Source organism: Myotis nattereri (assembly GCF_964212035.1).
Source record: "Myotis nattereri genome assembly, chromosome: 6".
Taxonomy (NCBI): Eukaryota; Metazoa; Chordata; class Mammalia; order Chiroptera; family Vespertilionidae; genus Myotis; species Myotis nattereri.
The window spans coordinates 28,227,803-28,251,926 of NC_138081.1; the positions used below are offsets into that span (position 1 = coordinate 28,227,803).

Sequence of the window (24,124 nt, forward strand, 5' to 3'; positions counted from 1 at the left end):
AACCGGTTTGGCTCGGTGGATAGAGCATCGGCCTGCGGACTGAAAGGTCCCAGGTTCGATTCTGGTCAAGGGCATGTACCTTGGTTGAGGGCACATCCCCAGTGGGAAGTGTGCAGGAGGCGGCTGGTCGATGTTTCTCTCTCATTGATGTTTCTAACTCTCTATCTCTCTCCTTTCCTCTCTGTAAAAACTCAATAAAATATATTAAAAAAAAAAAAGAAATTCAGTGAAAGCTTTTTTGTAGACCGAAACATGAGGGACAAAATATATATTAAATTATATAGGTGAACCGATAAAATAAATTCCTCAGGACCCTCAAATAATTAGAAAGTGTGACTCTACACAAGTTATAAAGCTCTGTAGCCAAAGCTTTTTCTTAAAATATCTACTTACCAATGCTAAGTAAGTAATGTTTGATTTTAATAGGCTGCATACATGCCTGGGACAGGAAATATAGTACCTTTAGCCCTAGAAAGGTAAAAATCAGGTAAAAGAAAATCCCATAACATTTTGGAACCACTTTTAGGATGACACATTAGTAGGTAAATAGGAAAAAATAATATAACAGAAAAAAAAACACCAATGGCATTCCTCCCTGAAAGGGTATTATCTCTGAGTGAAACTAAAAAGAAACATCTATTCACTTGGGGTTTGGACCTATATTCATAATATCAATTGGCCTAAAGCTCCTTGTGCCAAAAATGTGGTTAAGTAGTCCTGTTTGGCAATGCTTCCACAAGCCGGCGAGGTATACCGGCAAATTTGTATACGAACATCCAAGTAATGGGTACTATTCAGAAAGACTTCATATTGTTAGAGTTATGAAAAGGATGTCTGTGTGTTTAATATGACTACATATCTAGAAGAGGGTACTTGAGCAAAAGGAGCAGGAGGCAATATAATTTAACTGAGTCAAAATACAGAACTTTTATAAGTTAAAGATATAGTAATAAAAGTAAATCAAATCTCAGATTAAATAAATCTGAGAAATTACACAGATTCTTGCAAACGAGGGAAATAAGTGAGAGTATTTAAAACACACAGAGAAGAGAATGAGGAAGTTCAATGTATTATAATCAATGTTTGAGAATGACATAACAAATGGAATAAGAAAATACTGGAAATTACAAAAGCTTTTATAATTGATGAAAAATGCTAGCTCATAAATTTAGTAAACCTTAAAAATCTAAAGTGGAATACATAAAAATAAATCCACACTTAGATATCTCATAGTAAAAACTACATCAAAGAAGAAGAGAAGGTCTTATGAGCAACCAGAGAGAAACAGATGCCCTACAAGCAGAGATCAGAGTCAAGGCTGACTGCTCAACAATAAGAGAAGCAGGTTGAATATCTTCAACATAATGAGAGAGAATACTTGGCAACATGAAATTCCTTATCCAGTGATAGTATCTTCCAGTGAAAAGGGCAAAAGTAGAAACATTTTAGATAGATTAAAGACAGAACATTAGTATTAACAGACTGACAAAATTAACTTCTAAATCATGAATTGTACAAAGGAGAAAATTTATGAAAAGAAGTTTTGAGAGCAAGAAGGCATAAGGGAGTCAGAAAATAGGATAGGGTAAATATGTAGAAAGATGGTATGTAAAACAATAAATTAAACTCTAAATTCAGGATAAACTAAAAAATTATTGCATAATGGGATGTGATTTTAGAGGGATATTGGAATTAATTTATTGTGCACTTGTTATTCTGGAGGAAGGTTACAATATTGATAAGCTGTATTTTTTGTTAAGTTAAATGTAATGCATGCAGATCCAAATTTATCAGCTCAAATAATCTTTAGACAAATTATTAGACTTGGTAAGAAGCTTCATAATATTGTTGAAAATATTAATATACAAAATTTAATTAATTTCTATACAATAAAAGTAAACATTTAGAATAATTAGATTAATATGTTAAATAATTATGTGTTAAAGCAACAAAACATATAATAACTAAGCACAAAATATGTGAAAGACATGTATAAGTACATGGAACTTTTTGAAGGGAATTAACAAAGATCTAAATAAGTAGAGATATGCCATGTATAAGGGTAGGGAACTCAATCTCATAAAGATGTTAATTCCTTCCTAAATAATATATCAATTCAATTTATATGAAAGAAACAGGACCAAGAGAAACTAAGGTGGTCCTGAGTAGAAAGAGAAAACAAGAGGCCTTGAATGATTAAATATCAGGATTTATAAAAATAAATGAAAATTTATTAAAAAAAACTATGTAAATTAAGTTGATGTGAAGTTGGTGATAAAAAAAATGAAACCTAAATATCTTTACATACTGTACATAGAATCTGCTCCCAGTCAATTAATGTGGGAGGAAAATTGATACATTTTTAAAAGAAAATTTTTGGAAGATTTTCATTACCTCAGAATAGGAAAGAATTTCTTACATAAAACACAAAACTCTCATTCTGTAAAAGGAAAACTGATCAATTCTACCATATTCAAAGAATAACTTATATTCAGCACCCATCATAAAAAATAGTGATATAATGAAGCACCAACCAGGAATGATTTAAAAACAAATAAAAATGACAAAAGGTTAATATATCTAGAATATATAAAGAACCTTTACAAATAAATACCAAAAGCAACCCAATAGAAAAACAGGCAAACAATCATGCAAACATTTCCCCAAAGAAAAAAACAGCAACAGACAAAAAATCTCATTAGTAATCATAAAAAATGCAAATTAAAACCACAATACAATTTTAATTCATATTTGATTAGTTGGCAAGAATATGGAGTAATAAAGGCTATAATAATATAGTAGATAATTTAGTGCATCTGCTTAGAAGAACAGTTTAACTCAGAAAGTTGAACATTGTCTTTCCCAAGGGCCCAGCACCAGGAAGCTAGCACAAGAATGTTCATGACAGTATTTTTCATAAAAGGAAAAATTGAAAAGCTATCAAATGTTTCCATACAACAAAATGGATATTTAAAATTCTGGTATAGTCATTAGTGCAAATGAATAAACTACAGCTACAAAATGAATAAACTTTAAAATAAAGAATATACATAGTCTGAGTCCCTTTTTATAAAGTTTAATAAGAAACAAAATGAAACAATACATTGTCCTGAGATATATGTATAAATGATAAAAGAAAAGGCAAGGTGATGATTATCATTCAGTTCAGGACATTATATCTGGGGAATGATGAGGGCATATGGTTGGGAAGGGATGCATGGGAGGCTTCAGACTTAATCTGTGTGTTTAATGTTTTTAATTTTTGAATAGATTATTCTTTAAAGTACACAATAATGATACAAACTCTTACGTGCTTTTAACTTTTCACAGCAATAAAGAATAATGGAAGCAGCTATTAGGATAATGAAATTACTGAATTTTTTTATTTTTAAAAATAACCTTTGATTCAAAATTGTGCTTATATAAAACTAGAGGCCCAGTGCACAAAATTCATGCACCGGTAGGGTCCCTAGCAGCTGCTGGCTGCTATCCTGGTACTCAATCCCTTCCCCTGGCTGCCTCCTGACACCACTGGTCAGGACCTCCCTCCCTTCCCCTGGCTGCCTGCTGCCACTGGTCTCTCCCTTCCCCTGGCCACCTGCTGCTGCTGCTGGCCGGAGCCTCCCTCCCTTCCCCCAGCTGGCCCTGCCCCTGGTTGAATTCCCAGAAGAACCCCAGTCAATGGGACAATTTGCATACTACGCTTTTATTATATAGGATACCAGAAGAGCTAATTCATTCGTTAACTATTTTTTCTTATAAGAAATAGTGACTAACATTCATTACACATACACACAAAAAAACTTTCATAATAAATCCTCAGAAGTAAATTTTCTAAGAAATCTAATAATTGATACTTTTTTGCAAAGTACATCATTTAGACCATTTGTCAATATCATATAAAATTTATACTGATTAAACAGAATAGTTTAAAGTACTATCTAATTTAAAACAAGAATTAGTTGATGTTATTTAGCCAACTCCTAAGTAAATGATAATATTTTTCTTCCTCCTTCTCCACCCAAACCAGTAATATTTTTCCTAATCAATAACTAGTCAATATTTATTTAGGTGCCTCTTTATTCTTTGTGTCTGCAGTACAACAGTGATCATGGTAGAGAAGGCTGTGTCTTACATAGATGAGGAGCTGAGCACCTCATTTAAATGCATATGAAAGGTCTCAGTGATGAGAGTCAAACAGATCTGAGGGAGCTCATGTGAGTAACAGGGGAAACTAGGGGGGCGGGGTAGCCTAGACGGATCTGGCACAGCCTCTCCCTACCACACTGCAGCCCAGCCTGGGTCTGAGAGTCTAGTTGAAAAGCCTTCTGGGATTTCTCATCTCCTACTACCCTCAGCAGGGGTACAACATCTCTTTTCAACCATCTGGCTAGACTGATGACATTCATTCGTTTAACTGATTTGTAATTGACAGATTATTTGCAATGTAATGTAGGAAATAAAGTAGAATAAGCCCTTACAATTTAGCAGAAGGGAGAGGCAAGTATCTAATTGACTACATTAAAGACAGGTTGAACTAGAGGTCACTTTTAAATGTGTTAGTTACAAATTCTGAGTTGGGGACCTGAAAGGTTGAGTAGACCCCATTATATGCATTGTATGTAAATGTGTGTGTGTGTGTGTGTGTTGTGTTGTGTTTGAAAGGTCGAGAGAATATATGTAGAGAGTAAAGGCAGGGGGTTGTGAAACTGCATGCAATGTTTTGGGATAGTAAATATTTCAGGCAGAGCTAGGGTTTATACAATCAGTATGTGGGAGAAAATGAAGGAGGAAGGCAAGCTTGCCCAAGAAAACCCACTTCTAGAATAAACAAAAACAACACATAGTATATGTGTTACAGGTGTTAATAAGTGAAGCCCTGTTGATCTGTTTCACTCAGACCCCACTCCTGCCTGAAGGTGACACTCTTCAGAAAATTGTACAATCTATACTCTCAGGACGATTCCAGGCTTAACTCTGAGAAATCGGTTGCAATTACATCTCTATAACTGCCTGTCCTTCACAGGCTAGAGAGAGCCCTGAACAAGATATTTTCCACATTTCCATGAAATATTAGATCTATATTGAGTTATTTCATGACTCAAACATGCCATTAAAATGAAGCTTCTAACAGGCATCAAATAGGACTTTTGTCACTTTGGTAATTATTTTCATCTCGATGCCCATAATAGTTAATTCTATATTACCTAATTTCTGAGGTCAAGCTAGCATATTTGATTATAACTCTATAAATTTAAATTGAATTATAATCACCTCATTCTATTTATTTACTATTAAATGTTCTGTTTGTTTTTTTGTCATTTGTTGCGTAGTTCTGATTTTTCCTGCTTATCGTCTGTAAAATTGAAGTAGTCTTGAAGACTCGGATTTATTTCCCTCAGATTATATTTCAAAAAAAAATGACAGCAAGGGAGACATTATTTATTTATTTGTTGGTATATGTGGAGCATCCTAGCACAGGAGTAGTTGACAAATAAATGACCGACTTGAAAGATTAGGTTTTGTAACCTGTTCCACTTTCTCACTTTATGGTCTCAGAGCCATTACCTTGAAATTCAGTTGTTCCCTCTCTGCCTTACTGATTGCTGAAGTCTCTAAGTGGCCTTAATGTCAAATCTCAGGTGCTAAATTTTATAACAAGATCAATTTCCACCACATTTTTACTGCCAAATACATTTTTTAAAGGATGCATTAAATTTGAGTCTGTCGGAAGCACGATGGCTAACAGGTTCTTTCAGAAGAAAACAAGTAGTGCACTTGTGTGAATATTTATCTGACAGTAGCTTACAATACTAGATTATTACAAATGACCGCGACATAGCACTACTAGTGAGGTGACACCAGAGAATTTATCATCAGAAGTAGGTAGAATATTGGTATTACTGTACCTACATTCTGCTAGAAAAAAATGAGGATCCAAGGTCATTTATCATTGAGCAAGACACTCACTTGCACACTGCCTCCGTCACCCACCCTTCAGAGGTCTGCGGAAAATGAGATTTTTTTTTTAATGGTATTCAGCTGTTGCTGTGAGCAGTTTAACAGTGTGCTGCACATGTGATGTAAAGGGCAGGGCTGGGGGGCTTGAAATAAAAATAATTCTATGCAAATCACCATCTCTGAGAACTAGCGGAGTAGATTCGATATGATTTTATGGAATGTTTTATCCATTATTTTCGGCATACAGTTCCTCTTAGAAAAGCAGTATCCTCAGGTAATTCACATAAGCTAGAATTTCAGAGTCTTCTTTTGGTCACTACTGAAGAATATATGTTCCTCCTTATTAATTGGAATCTGTATCTGTCACATACAAAATATAATGGATGCTTCACAGTAGGCCAGAGATCATCAAACTACGGCCCACCTGCCACCTGCTTTTTTCAAGTAAAGGTTGATGGGAACATAGTCGCTCTCATTCATTTGTGTATCATGTGTGGCTGCTTCTGTGCTACCATAGCAAAGCCAGATAGTCATGACAGAGACTCTATTTTCCCCAAAGCCCAAAGCGTTTACTCTCAGGTCTTTTACAGGAGATGTTCCTTGACCCCTGTATTGGACCAGCCCTGAAGGAATAGGAGGAGAGATAGGAAGCCAGAGGATGGGCATGCTTAAAAACTATGGATACTGGGATAATCACAATTCCTATAGAGTACGCTTTCAGTGTTTTCCCAGAAGTAGAAATAGAAAAATTCCATGGAAGCTGCATTTCTAGTCATCAGAAAGTCCTGGCTCCTCTCCTTACCTGCGTTGCATTTGGGCCTGGGGTCTCCCTTCTTTGACTCAGTCTCTGTTCTTTCCCTGGGGGGAGGGTGCGGGTTTACAACCCCCTGGGGCCCACCCTGCTCCCCTCAGGGGCTGCAAAGGTCCTACAAACGGAGAAGCAACTTCTGATGATAAAGATGAAACAACCTTGCTCCTCACTATTATGCAACAGGAGCAAGGGCTAAAATTGCCTTAGACAGATGGGTGTTTCTAAAAAAAAAAACAAAAACAGTGCAAATCTCACAGTGTTATAGTGATCATATGTTTAAAACATCCATTTAGAAAGTGGTCAAGCATTTGGATGAAAAGAAGCCTGTAGTCATGATATGACTACCTTACATTATTTTAGTTAGAGCAAAAAAAAAATCATCACTTTTCTTGTCTAAATCTCATTTTTAAGTCTCATTTAAAGGCTGTGGTTTTCATAAACAATTGTCTAAAATGTGTCCTAACTGAAGCTTTTATCATAATGCAGATAAATTGGGAAAACAAGATCTACAATATAAAGAAGTATGGTAAACATATTGAGGGTGCAGAAAGGGGGGGTGTTGGTCAAAGGATACAAACTCCAACCTATAAGATGAATAAAATCTGGGGATCTAAGGTGCAGCATGGTGACAATAACTAACAAAACTGTATACTTGAAAGTTGTTAAGAGAATAGATATAAAATGTTGTCACCATACACACAAAAATGGTAATTATGTTAAGGGATGGAAATGTAAACTAACCTTATTGTTCTAAATCATTTGTGATATCTACCTGTATCTAATCATCACATTGCATACTTTATACTTATGATGTTATATGTCAACCATATCTCAGTAAAGCTGGCAAAAACCTAGCTATGAGATATATATATAAATTTTAAGAAAGACATCTTCTAAAATTATTTTCAAGTCTAAAAAAGAAATAATATTGAATAATGTTCAATTTTTAGGCTACCTAAAATGCTTTGCACAACTGAAATTCTGGAATTAGTTCCAGAGTGTCTAATTAATTTACTATATCTTCCATAATGTTTCCCATGGTCCCATCTTTTGTAATTCACTCCTCCTGAGATCACTGCATATGCTTTCAAGGGCATTTCCTGCCTCTGGTGTCTGCCTGCCTCACTTGCAATGACGTGCACAGCCACATTAATCCTCGGGTAACTCAAAACCTTTAGCAGTTCTCACTAACAATCAACTGAATTACTAAATTCTCATCTAGGCATTTTTTCCCCACAGCTCATTTTATTATTTTCTCCCAACTCATCTTTCAAGCTTCCCTACCCTGCATTTTTAAAATATATTTTTATTGATTTCAGAGAGGAAAGGAGAGGGAGAGAGAGAGATAGAAACATCAATGATGAGAGACATTGATTGGCTGCCTCCTGAATGCCCTCCACTGGGGACTGAGCCTGCAACCCAGGTATGTGCCCTTGACCAGAATTGAACCCAGGACCCTTCAATCTGCAGGCCGATGCTCCATCCACTGAGTCAAACCAGCTAGGGCCCCACCCCACATTTTTATATGTTCACTTCAGCCCAGGTAGATTTATTAGATGGTTCCTTGAAGTATTTTATTCATTTTTCCCCCTATTGACATCATTTGCACTGCATGCCCAAATGATATTTTTGCTAGCTTCCCCTGAGAGAGAGCAGAGCAAGGTGGATTGTAGCCAGACCATTTGGTTTGAAATCCGTTTTGATGCAGGTTACCTGGATGATGTGGGCTCGCTACTCAATCTCTCCCTGAATGTAGCCTTTTGTAACTAAGAAAGTAATAGTAATTAACTCACAGAGGTGCCAATAGAGTAAAGTAAGTATAGGCCTGTTAAGGACTTAGGCAAGTGCCTGCCATGTGTTAAATGCCACGTTGTTGTAGCTTAGACAGTCTGAGCACCTCTCTTGAAATGGAACTCAAGAATACTAGCTCTGCTGCTTGCTGGATAGGTGACTTTGGGCATACTACTTAACCTCGTTATACCTCAGTCTCTTCACATGTAAAATGAGATATATATATATGATCTGTCATTGTCGATCGTGAAGCCTATGTGTCCATCCGACCATCCAACTGGTAGCTATGACAAACATTAACCACCAAGGGGCAGACGCTCAACACAGGAGCTGCCATGACGCGCACTGACAGGCACCATGGACCTGGTGCCGACAAACCAACACTTGCCTTCCTCTAAGTGGGACACACACCTTGCCACCACCCTGGAGTGACACCCCACCAAATTGCAGCCAACACTGCCAAGACTTCATGGCGCAAAATGCGACCCACAACTCAGCCCAGCTCAGAAATAGTGGTTGTGGGTGCTGGGTAATGACGTCACATAGCAATGCCTTGGCTTCTCCCTAGCAACTAGCCTCCTTGGAGTTTCTTCAGCCCAGGAACACAACTTGCTTTACAGCCAGGTGCAAACATTTTACACTGTAACCAAATGTTTGTGAAGCGCTTTCCCATGCCTCATCTCATTTGATCCTCACAGAAGTCCTGGAGTAAGTAGATAGGAGACTTGGTAGAATCCTATTTTCTTTTCATTAGCCAGAAAATGGAGCTTTAGAAAGTTTAGAAACTTGACCAGGCTGAAAAGAAGTAAGAAATGGTGGAACTTAAAAATGACTTCAGTTTTCTCACTGTGCAGAATATAGTCAAACACTGCTACAGTTAAATATTTTACCCTTTGTTCTCCCTACATAACCTATAATAATTATCTGCTTCATTTTGATATTTACTATTTTGTTACTGACAACTGAAAGAGAACTTGGGGTGCTTCACTGGGCTGGAAAAAGTTTAGCTAAATCAGAAAGCAGGTATAATTAAGCAAGTTTATTCTATACATATATATAAAAGGCTAAGTTGACTTGCACATGCATGATACATATAAAGCTCTTGCTGGTGCCAATCACACTCATGTGTTTCGATCTGTCATTGTCGATCGTGAATTTGGTTGACACTTCTATTATAGGGAAAGGGCAAATAGTGATATTAAAATATTTCTTCTAATTAATTTCCTTTCAATGTTCATGAATCTGTGCACCGGGACACTAGTATCACCATAATAGTTGTTGTAAAAATTAAACACTAAAGGTAAAGCACTTTGCATAGTGTCCAGCTTATAATAAGTACTGAATTATATCCGTTGCTTCTATTATCAGTATCATTATTATTATTACCATTGTTGGATTCTTTGGCTACTTTTATTTATTTATTTTTTAAAAAATATATTTTATTAATTTTTTACAGAGAGGAAGGGAGAGAGATAGAGAGCTAGAAACGTCTATAAGAGAGAAACATTGATCAGCTGCATCCTGCACACCTCCTACTGGGGATATGCCCGCAACCAAGGTACATGCCCTTGACCGGAATCGAACCTAGGACCTTTCAGTCCGCAGGCCGACGTTCTATCCACTGAGCCAAACCGGTTATGGCGACTACTTTTAATATTCTAGATTTCCAAAGAACTTCAGGGTGCATCTAACTGCTTCAGTCTGACCACTATAAAGATCAAGATTACTGGTTGCTTTCCCCCTAAGTTTCTATATGTGCACAATATCAAATAGATAGCAGTGGAACTAACCAGTTCTTCAAACTTTCTGAGTGGAAGCAAAGCAAATAAAAAGTTTTACAGACACGTTTAGTTCAATAGGATTTCCAGCAGGTGTCATAACTATTTTATACCCAGTCTGTGAGGTAGGTCAGGAAAACATCAGCATTTATCTAAAAATAAAATTTTCAGCCCACCCTCACAAATTATACACTGCACTGACCTTGAGAGTTTTTTTTTTTTTAAATCTAGGTGAGCTATCTGTTGCCCTTTTAAAGCCAGGAAATTTTCCTTTTACATGTGTGAATCTAACAAGCTGTTAATTTTGAGGACAGACCTGTCTGTCTCTGCTATCATACAGGTTACCAATACTTTTATATAATTTTTTGATCCCCAAATTCCTTAATGGGAAACAAGGATTATGTAACTTACCCATTATTATTATTATTATGAGATTATGTATATTATAGCCCTAACATACAATGAACATCTATTAAAGGTGACCACCTTTTTTTAATCTCTTATTGTTTCTTCCTGTGAAATTAGCATAATATAGAATGTGCATTCAAGTAAATGTCAAGTTGAATTGAATCAAATAGCATAATATATTTTAACATACTAAGAATTATAAAGTTGCTGCTAACTTTGTTGATATATAAATTTAGGATTTTTTTCTCTTGCTTGATCGTTCATTTTATGTTTATTCTTGGTCAACTCTCATTTGAAAATGAAACACAGTTAAATAAGTAAGCTCATAAAACTAAAGTAATTATTTTCATCACCTCATAATATTATGTATTAAAATTAAGAAGTTGGGATTTTATAGTCTGGTCAACAGGGAGAGATTAATGATGTTAGGAAAACTAATCATAATTTAGCATTTGCATCAAGGCAAAGAAAGAAGCTAAAGATGACTTTTGGATTTTTAAAGTTCAACTAAACAGAAATAGACAAATCAGGAGGAATCCTAACTTGGCAGACTTTGATGACTGGTACAGGTGCATGGGAGTAAGAAAAGATATACTGTTTAAATAAAAGGTCCACAAAAAATTGGAAACTCGCAAACAATATGTCAATCAGAGAGTCAAGGTTTAAGACAGTTTTGGAGATGAAAGCTGAAAATGGGGTGTTAGGGTAGCCTTGCAAAGAGCTTAGAATAGAAAAAAGGGGACTATAGCTGGATAAATCTTGTTAGCTTGGGAAGAAATTTTCATGGAGATTATTTTCTGAGAGGAAGGGAATTTGGTAGATTTATTTTGGATGACAGTAGGTGCTTAAGTCACAAATGAAAACTACTTGTCTAAATTTTAAGAGTATATTTTCTTACGTAAAAGAAAATCTTAAATGAGACAGATTGAAGTCAAAATATTTTTGTTTCACTGTATTTAGACTGTTATATGTATAATTCTGTTCTATATAATGCATTGCTTAAAATGCTTTAACTTATATTTGGAATGTACAACCAAAAAGATATGTTTGCTGAAAATCTGGCTTCAAAGATAGAAGATATCAGTTCCTACTTCGTGAGTAAGTATTCTTTTACCTACTAAATCCCCCAAAAAACCTCTTGAAACCTTTTCCTACATCCAGATTGTGCTAGCTACATTAAAGTAAACTATATTCCCATTTCTATTTTGCTTTTGGCACTTATTTGTTTCTTTAATAAGAGTGTAACTAAAAAAAAAAAAGTGTGTGTGTGTGTGTGTGTGTGTGTGTGTGTGCGCGCGCCCCCAAGACCTTCAGACTTCTTATGAGAGAAGACACCATAACAAGAGAAATTTGGATTCCATGGACCTCACTGCCAGATCTGCTGAAGGTGAAGGCTCAAACATTTTTCTATGTCATCCTCTTTGTCTACTTCCTGTAAATTTTAGAAAAGCTGAAACTCAGTTCAACATGGTGTCAAATGGTTAATCTAGTTACTTGGAAAACACATAGGAGAATACATTTGTACTCCTCCCCCCCCCCCTCTTTTAATAGCCATTTTAAAAAGCATTATAGGGAATATCAGGAGACCTGTGAGCATTACCAGGTGTGTGACTTAGGTTTAGTCATCATTCTCTGAACCTTAATTTCTTTAACATTAAAATAATGTTAAGCCCTTTATAACATCCCAAAGTGCTTTATGGTGTTTTGCATTCAAGATACTCTATATAAATGATGAAGTGTCATAGGTGAGGTACACTAGATTATATGCAACTCTCTCTACAGATGTGGGGTACACTGGGAAACCAGGAAAGAGACTGTGATGAATTTCAGCATGACAGGCAGTACTGGGAATTCTGAAGTCACACGTGCCATCAGCTGTAAAAGAGGTTTTGGTGCAGGGCAACCATCTGTCATGGACAAGTGCCCAATGGCTTGGCTAAGGAATCTTCCTAATCGCTAAGCTTGGTTGACTTGTCTATTTGTGAAAATCTCTTATACTGTATTTCTACTAGAATTCACCAGTATGGAAGTGGCACAACATTTCACGGCCAGAATGGCTCAGGCCCCAACCAATCAGATCTGAAGTCTGGTCAAGCAGAATGGATACCAACTGGTGACCCGTTCTGGTGCAGACCAGCTGAATAGATCAGTGGTGGGTAGCAGTTACCATTCTGGCTGGTTTACTATTTACTATTCTTCAAAGGCATAAATTCAAGCTGTATTATTTAATAAAATAATATTGCAGTATCGTTGATCACCAGAAACTACAACATGGGCTGAAATTATAGCAAAGGGCACTCGCTTTTATTTTCAAGTAGTCACATCTAGTGCTGCAGCAGCAGGGAAGAACAGCAAAAGCAAAACCTCTCTCACTCTCTCTGTTACACAACCCCCATGATTCATATTTTGGGAGTTTGTCATTTTAAATTTTTTCTTACACCAAGAACAGAAAAAAAAGAAAAAAAAAACAAACAGAAAAGATCTCAGGATTTCATAGAGATAGAGAAGAAGCAAGAAAAGACCACCTGAGAAAAACAAATTGGTCACCTCCAGCATCCTAACCCTTCTACCCAGCATGCACACTAGTTGCATCTGCAGCTGTCCAATTCTGCTAGTATCCATGATGGTGCAACACAGGGAGCAACTCACTTTACAAGAATGTGTATAAGTCAGAGGTTCTGCAGAAGAATGAATGTAAAAACATGAAGGAATGTGAAGAAATCAAAAGCCCGCTTTTGGTATATTCTCTAGTTTGCCTCTAAGAAATACAAGGCAGAGTGGGTTAAATAAGGGTGAGTCCTGTGTCCCTCCACTGCCAAATCCTATATAATAAAACCCTAATATACAAATCTACCAAACGGCAGAACGACCGGTCACTATGACGTGCACTGACCACCAGAGGGCAGAGACTCAATACAGGAGCTGTCCCCTGATGGTCAATGCACTCCCACAGGGGAAGCGCCACTCAGCCAGAAGCCAGGCTCAGGGCTGGCAACCGCAGCAGTGGTGGCGGGAGCCTCTCCCACCTCTGAAGCAGCACTAAGGACCCCTTGAGGGATGTCTACCAGCTAGCTTAGGCCAGCCCCAGGGAGCAGGCCTAAGCCAGGAGGCGAACATCCCCCACAGGGTCCCAGACTGCGAGAAGGTGCAGGCTGGGTTGAGGGACCCTCCCCACTCCAGTGTATGAATGTCATGCACCGGGCCTCTAGTTGAGTAATAATATGGTTTCATATAAAGGGAAAGTACAGGTTTCCATCCTCAATTATAGGGAGAAATTGTCTTTTGTAAAAAAATATATTTTATTGAGTTTTTACAGAGAGGAAGGGAGAGGGACAGAGAACCAGAAATATCCATGAGAGAGAAACATCCATTAGCTGCCTCCTGCACACCCACCGCAACCAAGGCACATGCCCCTGACCAGAATCGAACCCGGGACTCCTCAGTCCACAGGCCGACGCTCTAGCCAGAGCCAAACCGGTCAGGGCAGGAGAAATTGTCTTAATTCAAACATTGAGATGATTAAAAAACTACTGCAAAAAACATTTGTAACTGTAACTTCCTAGGAAAAAGCTTTAGCTCATATGATATCACAAAAACAAACAAACGAACAAAAAACCCCACAAATATCTGTGGCTGATGGAAAGAGTTAGCAGCCATTGTTTTCTACTGAGTGAGGAATCCATAATGGAAGAGGACCAACATGTAGACAAGAACTCAATCCTACTTCACCATTCCTACTTGGTTGTCTACAAAAGCCACTGACAATCTAACTAGCGAGGCGAGTTGTATTTAAGTTTTCCTTCCAGAAAATTATATGGGTGGAGTTGATAAAAACATGAAGAATAATGATTTTCAGACAACAAAATAAAAAAAAAAATAATTTTTAGGATTCCTGGGTATGACTTGTCACCCTGTACAGGGTCTTAATTTTTCAGTAGGAATACATTCATTAAAAGCAGTCAACTCTGATGTAAAGTCTTAATTTGTACCAGCAAAGCTTTGTAAGAACATTCTTATAAAAATAAAGGCCCAACTCACTTTCATTACTAATCCTTAGGCCACGTGTATGAATAACAGATAAAAGATAATATAACCTAAAATACACTTATAACGTTAACAACGAAAGAATGGTGGAGTTCCCTAAGGCTGAGGTAGCTATTTTTGGCATTTTTGTCACCACTCTCCTCCCCATGTCTGCAGCAGATGCTGCAAAAGCATCATGACATTCTTCTCCCCAGCTGCTCCTGGAGGAACTCTAAAATACTTTATAACATTTTCCATCAGCTAACAGTCATCTCCAAAAGGTACAGAGAGGAAACCAATTTTCATCCTGTAAGTGTTACAAAAGACATTAGTCATCACGTAATTATAAGACATAGGTTTGGCTACAATCCTGAGTGCTGTGGCCAATAAAAGAATCTGCATCTGTTCTAAGATAACTAAAATATCTAAGACATAATGGAAGAAGAAGGATGTTTTATTTAAGCTTCAACTTCAGAAGAAAAGGCACACAATATTAAAAGATAGCATCTTATATTGGGGGAGGGGCAATCATTTAATATTTTAATAGCATTTAAATATCACTATCAGCCAGAGCCGGTTTTGCTCAGTGGATAGAGCTCCGCCAGCAGACTGAAAGGTCCCGGGTTCGATTCCAGGCAAAGGCACATGCCTGAGTTGTGGCCTCGGTCTCCAGTGGGGGGAAGGGGAGGCATGCAGGAGGCAGCTAATCGATGAATCTCTCTTATCATAGATGTTTCTATATCTCTCTCCCTCTCTTGTCTGAAATCAATAAAAATATATTTAAAAAAATAAATACTACTGTCATTCTATGGAGAGTTGGACCACAGTAGTATTATACCCATTCTATCATTTAAAAAAAAAAATTCATTAACCTCACATGTTTTGGTTATTTTAGATATTAGTTACATTTCAAAACACAAAACCTTACAATACATTCTGGTAAATTACTATCTACTGAGAGGAGAAGAGAGCATGAAACTCAAACAAAAATGTATAATGCAATACAAATATCCAATCTTGAAACTCTAATAAAAGTTTCCCTTCGTAGAGGGAAGGCTCTTGGCTATTACACAGAAAACCACAACATGTGGCTCCCCAAAAATGCATTACAGATCAGGCTCATAATCCTCCCTTCCACAAAAATGGCACAAGAATTGATTTCAATTATCATTAAATACTTATTTCCCTCTCCTGTCAAAAAAAAGAAAGTCCCATATACATGAAATTGAAGGTTGGCAGCCTGAACTCATTTATGGAATTTTAAGGACTATTGATTTACCAGTGAATTTTTCTAGTTTTCTCATTGCTACTGGAAGGATGCCTCAGAGTCAGAATTAGATGATAAGATGGGCTGGAATGCCAATAGGCTTACTTAAGACTGATGGAGAGAAAAGCACCTCAAAACTTTGTCAAAACGAGTATTATAAATTAGGTTAACATGATTGATTATACTTGGCCAAAATTTCTTATGTAGCATTGAATTCATGTCTCTTCTTGCTTTGCTATGCCCCATACAACTCTTTAATATCGGAGTATTAATCATTGGAGAAAATATGAGGTAATTTAAAAATAAATTGGACCTATGTCTTTGGAAACTAGAAATTATTTTTGCACCTCAGGGGTTTTTGTTATTGTTTTATTTTTTTCATGCTACACCAACATATAAACAATAAGAGAGCATTGAAGCAAATATTTATATTGTCAATATATTGTCAATTTATGACAGGGTGTGACATTCTGATGGACACTTGCAGATGTTATGTGCCTTTATCTGCACATTTAATTTTTCCATTCAACATTTGTTAAAAAGACAGCATCAACTTTTACTTATTAATGATGCCAACATGGTTACAGCTAAGCACAGCAGTGCAGACAGACTTTCAGTACTAGAAAGAAACTAAGATTACATAGTCAATATTTTCTTTAAACAATACCCACCCCCTCCTCCAGCCTCCATATATACTTCCCTATAAACATTGACACTGTTTTTTTTTTTTTTTTTTCTAGGAGAGGGGGTGACAGATCCACAGTTTGTGGATCCTGAAGATTATACAAGTATGCATTCTATTAGAAAAAGTTTACAAAATTATGAATACAAATTAAGCATGAAAGTGAATATATTGAAAAATTTAAAAAGATGAAATCTTACAAAATCCTGAAAGTAATATAGTCTTTTTATTAACTAACTACTTGATATGCCCCTATACTATTTTTCCACATTTTGGAACAATTATTTTTTTGATCACCTTCTAAAATTACAATTATTTTCTAAAGTGAGGACAGAAAATTCAAGTTCTTTTCTTTAAATATATATTTTTTTGATTTCAGAGCAGAAGGGAGAGGGAGGGAGAGAGAGATAGAAACATCAATGATGAGAGAACCCTTGATCGGCTGCCTCCTGCACGTCCCCTAATGGGGATAGAGCTCGCAACCAGAGCATGCGCCCTTGACCGGAATCGAACCTGGGACCCTTCAGTCCACAGGCCGATGCTCTATCTACTGAGCCAAACCACCAGGGTGAAAATTCAAATTCTTTTCCCCCCTCTAGAATGATTGATAGAAAAGTTTGGTATTTTTTTATACATTTTTGAAAAGCTTCAGTTTCACATGTTATTAATTGGTTGTTATAGACTATTAGGATGATTGTCAAAATCAGGTAAAATTCTATCAAGTTTTTTCATAGTTGAGCTGAATGATATGGAAGAGGTTTACCCAGAACAAATCTGGCCCAATACAGTTCAAAACTTGTTTCTCCATCACTAAACACAACTTCCTGCATCAGTGCTGCAGTTAAGCATCAAATAGTCTGACCTTGGTCCATGAAAACTTGTATCCATGAATACTCGCAACTGTATCCCTGGAATCATTTCTATAACAGTGTTAGGAACACCTGATTTATACAAATAAAAATATTCCACTAAGTGCAAACTAAGTGAATCTCCAACACAAACTTCAGTTAGCACAATCTCACAAATAGTCTTGCCCACTCTAACCCCACCTGACCCAAGGGGAAGTGTGACTGCTGGGGAAATGGTCTCAACTGAAGGCAGGTAAAATACCTTACTTTGCAACTAGAGGCATGATCCTCTGAGCACACTCAGGAGGCCCCTCTGAGTCTTTGAAAGGAGATTCTTTTGCTTCCAGGTCAGTCTTTTACTGCCCGCCCCTTCCCACCACAGCCCTGCTTCTGTCTCCCCACTCTCATATACTAACACATTTGAACTGATTGATTTTTATTTTCCCCCACATCCACTTGCCATTAAACCCTTTGTTTCCATTTTCAGTATTATCCTTCACCTTGATATTTTCAATCCATTCCAATGCTCAGAGCCAAGGCCACATCTCAGTAAGTCTCATTCTTGTTCATCCCCTAAATCTTTTATCCCTTCTTCACTCTAGTCTCCAGTTCACCCTAAACAACTGAGAATTATAAATTTCCCTAAAACCTTAGTTTACCCTCCACTCAAGAACCTTCAGGTTCTTTTTATTGCAATAAGAGAAGTTATAATGTCAGCAATTGAGGTCCCCTGTAACTCTAATATTACTCCTACTGCTATCTTAAGTGAACTTTGTCTCCCAAATAGTCCTCCCAGATTCTTTAGATTTGTTTTGAACGGTCCTTTTTCTTGCCTTTACTACTACTACTATTATTATTATTATTATTATTATTATTATTATTATTTTGTGCATGGAACTTCCTGCCTCTTCTCTCTACTTCTCAGAGTTATAATTATTCATCTTAGATTTCTATTATTCTTTTCCTTACCCTCTTAGAGGTTTTTTAAAACACCCATAGCCATAGTGATAATTCCCTTTAGAAGCAGATATACAAGGTGTAGCAAAAGTAGGCTACAGTTGTGAGTATGTAAAAGAGTTTATTCTTGTATTATTATTTATTAATGATTGTATTATTTTCCATACTAACAACAGTAAACCTACTTTTACCCAACCCTGTAGTCTCTCTTTGGCACTTAATATATGCTATGTTATACTTTCATTCATTTACTATTTTTATAAAATATGTATTTGTATGTATAGTGAATATACATATTCACTATATATATATGTATGTATAACGTCTTTCTAACAATATCATAAATAGGTTCAATTCAATGGCTATTACCAAGCACTTAGAACTACAACAATGACATACATTTAAGAAATGCTTTCTGCATGTTTAATCTTGTAAGTGGGAGGCGATAACAAAAATTACTTCTACTAGAGGGTAGAGTAAGATAAGAGCCCTGCACAGCAATTGCACATTGTATGTTGAAAGTTAGACTAACCTTAGTCTCTCCCACTAGATGGCATGCTTTTGGCAGTAGAGACAGCATCTTGTTAGGTCTCTTTAGCCACAGTTTTCATGTTTCCAGTGCTTAGTTTCTGCAGGAATTGAGCTGTCCATGGTTGGAGGTGTTCATGTTGGGGCTGGGATATGTCCTACAAATCACTAAGGGGATTCAAACACTGACCTGTGGTCTGGAAGCAAAGTATGGAGGACACAGGTACGTGTCGGTTCTCCGTGAGATAAGACTGTAGAATACTTTGATGTGACAAACACAGAAGCTTTGGAAACAGAAAACTGGATGCCATCCTCAATTCCAAGGCTCAGTTTCCCCATCTACTAGATAGTCCATGATATCACGAAACCTAGTGAATTAATATTCAGTGACCAGAACCTAGTAAGTACTCAAAAGATGAAGTGTTAGTTGTCTCTCACTGAACACATTATCCATTGTAGAGCTAATCAGCTTCATATTTTGTTGTGTGGGTATGTTTTTCTGAAATGTACTTTTCAATTCCCTAAATCTACTTCAATCGTGGTGATGAACCTGTAAAATGTAAAGGAACTCTTCTTAGCAGAAGGTCAATGAAAAGAAGCTTTAAAATATTTAAGTCTGGATTAGGATGTGTATCAAACTAAAATCCCCATTTTTTTTTAAAGACTGAAGCTGACGCTAATGATGGTTGTAAACAGCAATCTCACTTACAGTAAGCTGTTTCTTGTCAGGCAAGCTGCAAGGAATGGATTTGATCACCCATATACATTCTATGTGGTCAGAAGCTTAATGTTCAGACTCAGCAGGGGAGAAGGAAAAGTAAGAAGAGTGAATTGGCTTGTGGTGTCATCTATAATAAAGGGAAGCCTTTTCTAAGAAATTTTATTTGAAAGTTAAGAACTCCTAGAGATTTTCACCACCAACTCAGCGTGGTGCTATTGTTTTGTTACCAAGACACTTAAACTTTGTTTTTCCGAGCCTTACAGAGAAATCAATAGTTTAAAATTAGAGCAGAGTGGAAGCTCTTGAGTGTTAATCAGGGCTTGGTACTGAGACTTCTGAGGTTGTTGTAAGCAGCTTACCAGCCATGCATTAAATGTTGTATGTACTCATTGAATGGCTTATAGAAAAAGAATTAAAATATAACATATGACAGGTTTTAAAAATATAGCACAAAAGAGTTTTTACAAAAACGGTTATCTATTTTTTCCTGTTATCAACAGTACATTATCATAGATTTATTTTGGGATATCTGCCAAATTCATAATATTTTCTCCTCTGGAAAATAGCGTTCCCCCATGTTAGCCTTGGGGTTAGGTCCCCAATAACCATGCTTATATTTTGTGAACTTCACCCCTCTCCTCCCCTCTTCACTGGTGGCTGATGAGTGATAGATTCCAGGCATAATTTCCAGAAACTCTCCACCTATTGTCACAGCTGATTCACTAGTGTGAGACACCTGACAATAGGATTCTGCCACCTGGGGATCTAGATTAGACTGAGAGACAGACAGCCAGTCAGTATCTGTAGGTGACGAGAACTAAATGTAAGCTTTACAAAAGCAGATATTTGGTCTTTGTTCACAACTATATCTCCAGGACCTTCAGAACAGTGCCTGAAATAAGATATGGGCTTAGAAATGATTGAGTGAACGAAGGCAAGGGAATAGATACTTTAAAATCTAAGTTAAAAAAAAATCAGATTACATGACTTTACATAATTTCTTTGATTTTCTTGAAGAGCCACCCTCCTCCTAGATTTCTCCTGTCAGAATATAACCTTTCCATCCACGTTTCTACAAACGCTTGATGTTTTTGTAGCTTGCTCTTATTTACTTTGCATTCCAATGACTTCTTCACTGTAAACTGGAATGCATGTGAAAGGCTACAATGTCTCTCCAGTCTTGTTCTCTTTCATGGTGCCCTGTGTATGCCATGTAAATTACCTGATTAATAACACTGCTGACCACTAGGAAACAGCGTTTCTCTCTTTTAATTTTTGAAATAAAGACATAACTGTTGAACCCTCTATTTAGAAAGGGGAAATGCCATGGTGGCAATGTACATAAAGATGGTAGAGTGGAAAACATTCTTCACAGATTAAAAACGATCCCATCATGCCCTTTGTGGATTTTAATTCATTCATTTAGCAAGTACTCACTTCGTACATCCTATGTCTCAGGGAAGAGAGGGCAGAACCAAGATTCAGCTCTGTTTTTCCTGGCCTGAGGGCTGGTTTTAGGGTAGAAAATGCTTTTTGCTTCTGATTTTTAAATTTCCAGATTGTCTAAAATTTTAAATACTGAGACCTGATGTTATAGAAAAGATACTTTAGAGCAGGGGTGGGAAACATCCAGCCGTGGGTCTGCATCAGGCCTGAGAAATCATGTGGTCTGGCCCTGCTGAGGCATTAGGGGTGAGTTAATTAAACGTTGGATCAAATATAGCAGGTTAATTTTTTTATTCTTTTTCATTAATCCTCACCCAAAAATAGTTTTCCATTAATCTTTAGAGAGAGTGGAAAGGAGGGGAAGAGACAGAGAGAGCGAACTATCAGTATGAGAGAGACACATCAATTGGTTGCCTTCTACATACTCTGACCAGGGCTGGGGATTGAGCCTGCAACCAAGGTACCAGTTCTTGACCAGAATAAAACCTGGGAACCTTCAGTCCACAGTCCGACGCTCTATCCACTGAGCCAAACTGGCGAGAGTGTAGCACGCTAATTTTTAAGTTGATAATTTTGTATGGCCCGAGAATGATGTTATAAATATCCAAATAGCCCTTGGCAGAAAAAAGGTTCCCCATCCTTGCTTTAGATGAACACATTTCCCTTTTTCCAGTAGAAATGGATTTATAACAATAATTTTTCATCACTCTTGCAGAGACTAGTCAGTGTTTCCTATTTAAGCAGTAACATTATTCCTAAAAATTAATATACTCTAAGCATTAATATATTCTTATTGATACCTATCAACCATGTTCACTTGAGTGTAGGATTAAGTTTTACTTGGTTATTAACGAATCCATAGAAAATTTGTTTTGAGTACCCAGCATGCGACAGTAAGTGTCCTTGATGAGTTTATATTTAATAAGTAATCATTTACAGAGGACATTTAAGAGGACAGCATGTCTGTGGGTGGTTGAATGAAACAAACACCCAGATTAGGAAATGAGAACACTGAAGAGGTTAATGGCAAAATGAATCTGTTTCACAGAATTATGATCTGGCTTGCGTCAATTCAATTTAACATTTACAATGGACTTATTTTAATCACAGAAGTGAATAGGAAATTGTTTTAAAATTTTCACTATCAGGTAGGGGGGGTGGATACAGGATTAGAATACAATGTGACCCATGGAATACTAGCAGCCTAGTTGAATGGTCAAAGGGTGTATTAATGATACAGTGGGTGGGAAGAGAGGGAGATATTTATAGATGCTGCGTTTCTTTTGTTCATTCTACATTTTTTTAAAAATTCTTCATATCTGCCAATCCTATGTCTTTCATATAGTGAAAGAGAAAGTAAGGATATTTAAACGAAAGAGCAGTCGCATGGTTATACGTTATTACCAAAGTTTATAATATAATCACATTATACTCGTCAAATATTGCTGAGCGTTTTATGCTGACCTTCATCATATCCCAGGAGAAGCATCTGAATAGATGACGATTCACATTATGTCCACAATTATTTCCATTTGGAAACTGATGTAGTCTTATAGAGATAAGAAAACTTCAGGATAGTTTGATTCTTAAAATGTAAGCTATTTAACTGGCACTAACAACAATCATGGCACCTTGTAAAATGAAAGCCTTTCTCAAAATACTACCATTTACGTGCACTGTTTAAATTCTGTTGCAAATGACATTCACTTTCTGCAACAAACATCATCTGCTATATTCATAGTATATAAGTCTTTGAGGCTTAGCTTGTTAATTCATTAAAATCTTCCTAACAACCGACTTGCCGAGGGTACTTACATATTCTTCATATGCCTCGTGGGCTGGAGGAGGGGGTGCCCGGTATCCTGGCACTGTTGGTGTCCCCCGAGCTCGTGGGGTAGGGACACCTCTGGCTACAGGGGGCACTGGAAGAGCTCCACGGGTCACAGTGGTCCCTCGAGGAGTGAGAACACCTCGTCCAGGTGGTAAGGGAGGAGGAATGGCACCCCCACGACTCCTAGGGAAAACAGGACATGCTCAGATGGGAAACACGTGATGAGAGAAAGGGACTTACACAGATAAAGTGCTCCTTTCATAGCCTCCACACAAGGGGAAGAAACCACATTTATCACCACAGGTGTGTGTGTGTGTGTGTGTGTGTGTGTGTGTGTGTAATTGATTCTTCAGAATGTAACGTACTTTGATCTACACAGTAAATATTGGTAAATAATTATTTTTTTAGATACTGGTGATGACTTAGTTATGAAAACCATGTTAAATATTTTGATATTTTCTTTTCTAAAACTAAATAAACAAACAAAAACCAACCCATTCTCATTTTTTATTCCAAACTTACCACGAAGACCCAAATGAGAGCATTGTCTTATCTATAACTCACTGGACCATGTAGGAAACTGAGCTGCTAAATGTCAATGTCCCCTCCATGCTGGAGTTTATTGACAGTGATGTGCAATGTTGTCATTTACAAAAAAAAAAAAATCTGTCTGCACTTTAATACTTAATAAAAGGAGAAACTCTAACCATGGTGATATCATTCTGTTTATTATAGTAGCTCAAGCTCGAGGTCACTTGAAGTCACAGCTCATTGTCACTGATTTATTGTCATGCATGTAATCCCCTGAACTGGTAGAGTCCCTGATACAATTTATTTTCCTCTGGTAACTATGGCGCTAGTGAAATACATTAGGACTCTGCAATAAAAAATAAATAAATAGACTGAATACTCTGTACTACAGTGCTTGGCACAAAAGTAACTTGTACTAAAAGCCCTAGATCAAATGGATGCAGCCAATTTTTATGGTATTCCGAGGCCTTTGGAAAGGTGGAGTGCTTGTCTGAAGTCTTTGGGCGGAAGCATGGTTATTTCACTTTTTATTGTGTCTGAA

The 24,124-nt window shown here is 37.0% G+C and overlaps 1 protein-coding gene across 10 annotated transcripts in view; it reads right to left on the reverse strand.

Moving 5' to 3' along the window:
• The window catches only part of KHDRBS2 (KH RNA binding domain containing, signal transduction associated 2), a 551,961-nt gene that overhangs the window by 200,818 nt on the left and 327,019 nt on the right, over positions 1-24,124 (reverse strand). For all 10 annotated transcript variants that reach the window (XR_013996149.1, XR_013996150.1, XR_013996151.1 and 7 more), the window contains exon 6: positions 23,037-23,235. Coding sequence is in view for 4 of the 10 variants with exons in the window: in XM_081094152.1 (XP_080950278.1) it covers positions 23,037-23,235 (199 nt within the window). In the remaining 6 variants the exon portion in view is untranslated. The remainder of the gene's footprint in view (positions 1-23,036; positions 23,236-24,124) is intronic.